General features: G+C 44.2%; 1 protein-coding gene across 1 annotated transcript; it reads left to right on the forward strand.

Moving 5' to 3' along the window:
* Positions 1-744: 744 nt before the first annotated feature.
* Positions 745-4184, forward strand: pcdh20 (protocadherin 20). Its single transcript, XM_034882720.1, is given in 3 exon segments — positions 745-888; positions 1461-2471; positions 2473-4184. Coding segments are annotated over 3 exon segments (2685 nt in total). The 3' UTR covers positions 4003-4184.
* Positions 4185-6444: the final 2260 nt, after the last annotated feature.

Below are 6444 nucleotides of genomic sequence, written 5' to 3' on the forward strand. Positions count from 1 at the left end.
ATTTTCTACTTTTCCAACTATTGATACTGCCTCCGCAGCTTTGTTTCATACATTATTGGTGTTTAACATTTCAATGAAATTCATACTAGTTAAAACCATTCCCACTTTCCCAACTTATGTCATCACTTGTTGTGCATTTAAGCCAGCGTAGCTTCATCATTTCAGCATTCACAAGTATTTTCTGCAGGAAATGCATTTTCTAGTATGAAAGTGTTAATACAGCAAGAAACATGAAACATGAAGCATTGGTAACACTGTTATTGGTGTTATTTTTAAAAGATACATTGTGGGGGCCCCTGGATAGCTCACCTGGTAGAACGTGCGCCCCATGTACAGAGGCTCTCCCTCACAGCAGCGGCTTGTTTAATTTTGACCTGTAGCCCTTTGCTGCTTGTCATTCACCTTGTCTCTCCCCTTTCACGTCTAAGCTCTTCTATCAAACAGAAGCCTAAATAATCTTACATTTTTTAAAACAAAAAGAAAACCGATCCGGAAGACAAATCTGAGAGGAAAAAAATTAATTCAGAGACAGTTAAAACTGGTAATGGCACATTGATCCTGTCCCGTACAGTTCAGTAGGCAGGCTCTGTACACAAGCCTCATGCTTACTCCTTGTTTAATCTTTAACAACACATGAGTTGCTATAAAAGCATGTATTCAAGCCATGCAGGTAAACCTGTTGTTCCTCTGACTTCTCCTGTGTCAGTCTGACACACTAGGTAAGTGTTGTAGGAGGGGCGTGTAATGAAATATGCCTTCAGCTGCACAGGTTTAGGCTGCTGCCTCTGTCCTCAGTGTTCACTCGCTGCCAGGGGAACTTGGGTAACATGTGTGAGTGCGATGGGCCATGGGACTCCTGATAATATGAACTGGGCTGGACTACTGCAGGTCAGTGAGTCAAAAGCAATGCAAGGATTATCCATTCTGATGGTGTCTAAGTACTGTGTCAGTGTTTAAGATTGATAGAAAAGGTGTAACTGGAATGCTAATCATTAATATAGCTGTGGAGGCACTGAGGACTTTTTGGGATACATAGTCTTTACAAATTACCTCCGTTCTTAAAGATGAAAAAAAAATAAAAAATATTTTTGAAAATGCAGAAATATATGCAAATATGATTTTTATTTTTGTAAAGCTAAACATCCTTTGCTCTTTACTTTTTATTTTCTGTGCGTGTTGGGTTGTGTAAGAGTAATTGGTTGGAGATAAGTGAGGGGCATCACATTACCTTCATTGTACAGTCAGTTGGCTTTCAAAAGGGGTCATTGAGGCATGAAGTTTAAACCTTATCACCACCAGGGAAAACTTTCTATACTCATTCAGTTTCAAGTGCAAGAAAAGTCAATAGTCAGACAGTTAAGACCAACATGAAGCCAAAATTTAAAAAAAAATGCTGCTTCTTTTAAAAAAAGAAAAAGAAAATTATTACTGCTCACTTTCCTCCCTTCTTCTTCCATCAGAATTTGCTGGCTATGGTCCATCTGCAGCAGATAATATGTGGTTCTGTCTGGTTTTCTATCCCAGAGGAACAGGAGCCCGGTATTCTGATGGGCTCACTTAGTAAACACTTTCCCCCTCCTTACCAGCTCCTGACCCAGGAGTATCTGTGGACGGACAAAAACACGGGGAATTTCTACACCACCGAGCAAAAGATAGATCGCGAGGCCCTCTGCCCTGAGGAGACAAAAGCTGAGGAATGCATTATTTTACACAATGCTATCGTGGGGCCCTCTGGAGACCTTATACAGTTCCCTGTGATCATAGAGGACATCAATGACAATGCACCTCATTTTGAAAACAGTGTAATACACCTGAGGGTGTCTGAGGACGTGACTGGGGGGACCAGTTTCTTATTGGATGACCAGGCTCAGGACAGGGATGCCGGACATAATGGCAAGCTTCATTACCACCTACAAGATTCCGATGGAGTTTTCAGTTTAAAGGTGGAAGAAGACGAATCCGCCATCCTGCTGGTTGTGCAAACAGCTCTGGATAGGGAGACTCGGGACCTGTATCAGATGGCGCTGGTGGCCACCGACTGTGGCTCGGAGCCTTTAAGTGCCACAGCAACTTTAATAGTCACAGTGATAGATGTTAATGACAACTGTCCAAGCTTCAGCTCTGACAGCCCCCGCAGTGTCACCGTCCCCGGGGATTCCCCAAAGAACATGCTGGTTGCTCAGGTCAGAGCCACAGACCCAGATTCAGGTCCGAATGCTGCCATTGCATACTCCCTCAGTCCCAAAGTCTCCGAGCGGGCCAAGAAGCTCTTTAGCCTTGACAGCCTCACTGGGTACATCAGACTAACACAGGACCTCCAGAGTGACAACACCGAGGTGCTGCACTTGAAAGTGTTAGCTAGCGGCCATCACTGCCCCCCAGCAGACACTCAGGTAACCGTAAACGTGCTCCCCAAGGCAAACCAAGAGCTAGCGTTCAAGATCAGGTTCATAGCGGAGCATCAAAACCACTGTGGCTGTGACTGTGGTGTTACCAGAGAACCAGCCCCCCACCGTCTTGGCAGTTTTAGAGCTTCGTGGTGACAGCAGCTTGAAAAGCTCATCTCTTGCCATTGAGAGCGAGGTGCCTTTTGCCTTAAGCCCACAGAATGGCAAATATCTGCTTTCCGCAACAAAGCCCCTAGACTATGAGCTGAAAAGTGAACATCATATTTCTGTGGTAGTGCATGGGAGATCAGCTGAAGGATCTGTAATTGCTCCTTCTAGGCGTGTGATCCGGGTGTTGGTGGCAGATGTCAATGATAATGCCCCACAATTCCTCCAGTCACCCTACCAGCTGGAGGTGGAGGAAAACAACCACCCTGGGATGTCACTGCTGCGGGTCTCAGCATCAGACGCAGACAGTGGACGCAACGGCAGGGTGACCTACAGGCTGGGCAAACACACGTCTACCATATTTAACATTGACCCTGTGACAGGTCAACTGTCAGTGTCAGCCTCTCTAGATAGAGAACAGCAGGGTGTACACAAAATCACTGTGTTTGCCCAAGATAGCGGCTCTCCTCCCTTAGAGTCAATGGCCACAGTATCTATTTGTGTTCTGGACCTGAATGACAATGCACCTGTTTTTCTAACCCCTCACTTCATCTTTTTTATCCCCGAGAATGTACCACCATTTGCCCAGGTGGGGAGGGTTGGGGTGACGGACCCAGACGAAGGAGAGAATGGGAAAACAGTGTTGCATGTTGTTAACAGCACTGGACCTTTTGTTGTGGATAATACCCAGGGGACACTGCGCACCACCACCCACTTGGACCGCGAGACAGACGACCGATATGAACTCTATCTGCTTGCTGCCGATCACGGGCACCCAGCCGCTTTGACTTCCACTGCCAGGGTCACTATCTTTGTGGAGGATATCAATGACAACCATCCAAAAGTTATCCTTCCCAGCAGCAACTCCTCGTGCCACACTGTCTCGTCAGAAACCATTGCAGGCACCATAGTATCAAAGATCTACGCCGTTGACGAGGACTCTGGGCTGAATTCGGAGATTACATACACTGTTCTGGCACCGATGCCAGCGCAGAACAGCAGCCCCTTCCGGGTGGATTTAAAGACGGGGAACATCACTGTATCTCAGCAACTTCTACGGAAAGACCTGGGAATGCATCACCTGTTCATTGTGGTCAGAGATGGGGGGAAACCAGCTCCACTTTATACCACCGTCTGGGTTAATCTGTTGATCAATGAGAGCATGGGGCCCTGCCACTTAGACAGGGCCCCCACCTGGACAGGGACATCTGACTTGATTCAAAGCCCCTCAAAGGCCCCCATCTGTGAGGTGGAGGACACCAGATCTGCTCAGCTGACACTGTTTGTAGGCCTGGTTATGATGCTGGTGTCCACCTGTCTGCTTGTGGTGACAGCGGTTTTATACCTGAAGCAGAAGAGAAGAAGTCTACAACAAAAAAAGAGGGCACACATTGAGGAGAATGAGATTCCACTCAGGCACAGAGACAAATATTACTCTGACGACTAACAGAATAAAGCAATGTGTGTGTAATCCTCACTCGCACTTTGTCAAGGATGAAATCAGCCTGTGAATTAAATAAATTCTGAATATTTGTCAAAGGCTTCTTGCATTTTGATAATCAAATTCCGTGTATTCAAACACTGTGACACTGCGACATTCTGTGGAAAGAAAGCAGATACATTTTCTGATAAGCTGCCGGCTAAAAAAGGTGATCTGATAAGTGAAGTATTTGAAGTTACGATAAGTGAAGTATTTGAAGTTACCAGCAGAGACTTGTAGATAAATATGCAACACTGTAATTTGACACAGGTGACATGTACAGTACTACCCACTATAAGATAAAGCTTATCACAGCAAGGCATTGCTAAAAAAACAGTATTACAGTCACTATATTTAGGAATTGTGATCCATCACGCCTGCAGTGGGAAGAAGACTGAGGTACTGTAGGCCTAACGGTCCACTAAGTTGATTGGGTCTTTCTCAGATTTCCAACTCCAGAGTGATGAGTCCAAAGCATTTAGACACATAAAGGGGTTGAATGTTCCTCCGGTGGGGAGGTGATGAAAGTCTCTCAAGAAGGAGCTCTGAGATGACCGCTGAAGGTGGAGTGCAGCTGTGGACAGGTGAGAGGCGGCAAAGGAGAAGCACACCACCATCTCAAGTCACCGCCTCACACCTGTTACCCGATACTGCTGCTTGTCACTCACAGAGCTGGATCACAACCAAAACGGCAGAAAAACCTACCGTGCTGCACCCAGTAACCCAACAGGCTTGTTGTTTTGATAACAGATGTTTGGAGTGAAATCACACTGTATTCAAAGAAATCTTTACAAAAGGCACTTGCTCTGATACATTTGTAAACTGAAGGAACAATTGAGATATCGAAACCAGGTTAAGTGATGCATATTCAAGTATGAATGAGTCAGGGTAACATGTATTTACAAATCTGTGAACACACTATTACACAAAGAGGGCATGCTAATTGTCTTCACAAAATAACATGCTCATTTGTCCTTGCGGTATAATAAACTATTGAGTGATCCTTTATCCACCCGTGTTAGAGGAAAGGAGGAAAGCAACGAGGCAGAGGTTGTAAAACAACATGTACACCTACCTGGTTAGTGGAGAAAAAGGCTTGTATAACACGAGTGGTGTTTCTCTGAGGATTTCTGAGCTAAAAGCTCCAAAATAAATGATCTAATAGGGTTGTACTGTGTCACTAACTCCAATAACTGAGAAGAAATAAAGGGCCACATAACAAAATGACAAATTAAAGAAGCCTTTTAACATAAGGAGTTACATTTTGCAGTAGGTTAGAACATGTAAGAATTGCTACTACAGTTTTTGTGGTTCAAAAAAAGACATTTTTTACCTGGTTGACAAAATGTCTAACATCCTTACATATTGAATTTTGGAGCACAAAACTGACTTTTCTCAAGAAAATGAATGGTAGTGTGGGAGAAAACATGTGCCTGCTGATGTCAAAAAAATAAATAAAAAAATAAATAAAAATGTTATGGCAGGAGAAAGCCTGCCATCTACTGGACACAGGTGAAGCCCAATCTGGCTCTTTAATTCTGGTATTTTGCCAGAGGGTGTAGATGAATCAGAGGACAGTCTCTCACTCAGTCCCAGTCAGGTCAGATGAGTTCAGTAATGCTCCCCTGTTGCATGCTGTTCCGCTCAACTCATCTTCATCAAATTCAGTTTTGTTTCTTTTAACAAAAGCTGAACATTTGGTAGTGGCTATGGGGTTGCATGATCTGACGTGGACAAAAGAAAACATCTGGCACCGACCCAAATACTTAGTGGATTATTTCTGAGAAACACATCAGGGGTTTTATGACCACAAATGACATAACACTATCCAGTCTAATTAAAATAGCAGATGTTATTATCAAAGAAGCTCAATGTAGCAATGCTGGGAAATACCCCTCATTAGCCCTCAACTACAGGCTTAAATGGTATTATCTGACTTGAGTTACCCACATACTCATGGTCTGGTAAAGCCACTTTAAGCTTTGCTTTAAAAAAAAGTATTAAGAAAAGAACATTCTACGAGTAAATATACCCATTTAAGAGATAAAGGATAAAGCACATATCAGTTTTGCCGGCTGGGATCTTTCTATGTTCAGGACTGTATCTCAAACACTGCAGTCCATCTGATAGTATCTGACAATTTCCTAAGTGTAAAAGGATCACCTGACTGTCCACAGGCTCATGTTGTTGGCGTGACTTCGGCCAAATCACCTACTGTTCATGGACAAACAGCGTCTCATCATTCCCACAGACCATCTGCATGATCCACGGTTTTAGTTATCAGGCTGACAATCTTGCCATGGGCTTTTAATGCAGAAGGCCTTGAAGAACCAAGGACTCTATCCCCTTGAGGCGTGATGGCCAACTCACAGAGGAGGAAATGTTTTTTAATATGGGGGGGGGGGGGGG

The sequence above is a fragment of the Etheostoma cragini genome, chromosome 10 (assembly GCF_013103735.1).
Source record: "Etheostoma cragini isolate CJK2018 chromosome 10, CSU_Ecrag_1.0, whole genome shotgun sequence".
Taxonomy (NCBI): domain Eukaryota; kingdom Metazoa; phylum Chordata; class Actinopteri; order Perciformes; family Percidae; genus Etheostoma; species Etheostoma cragini.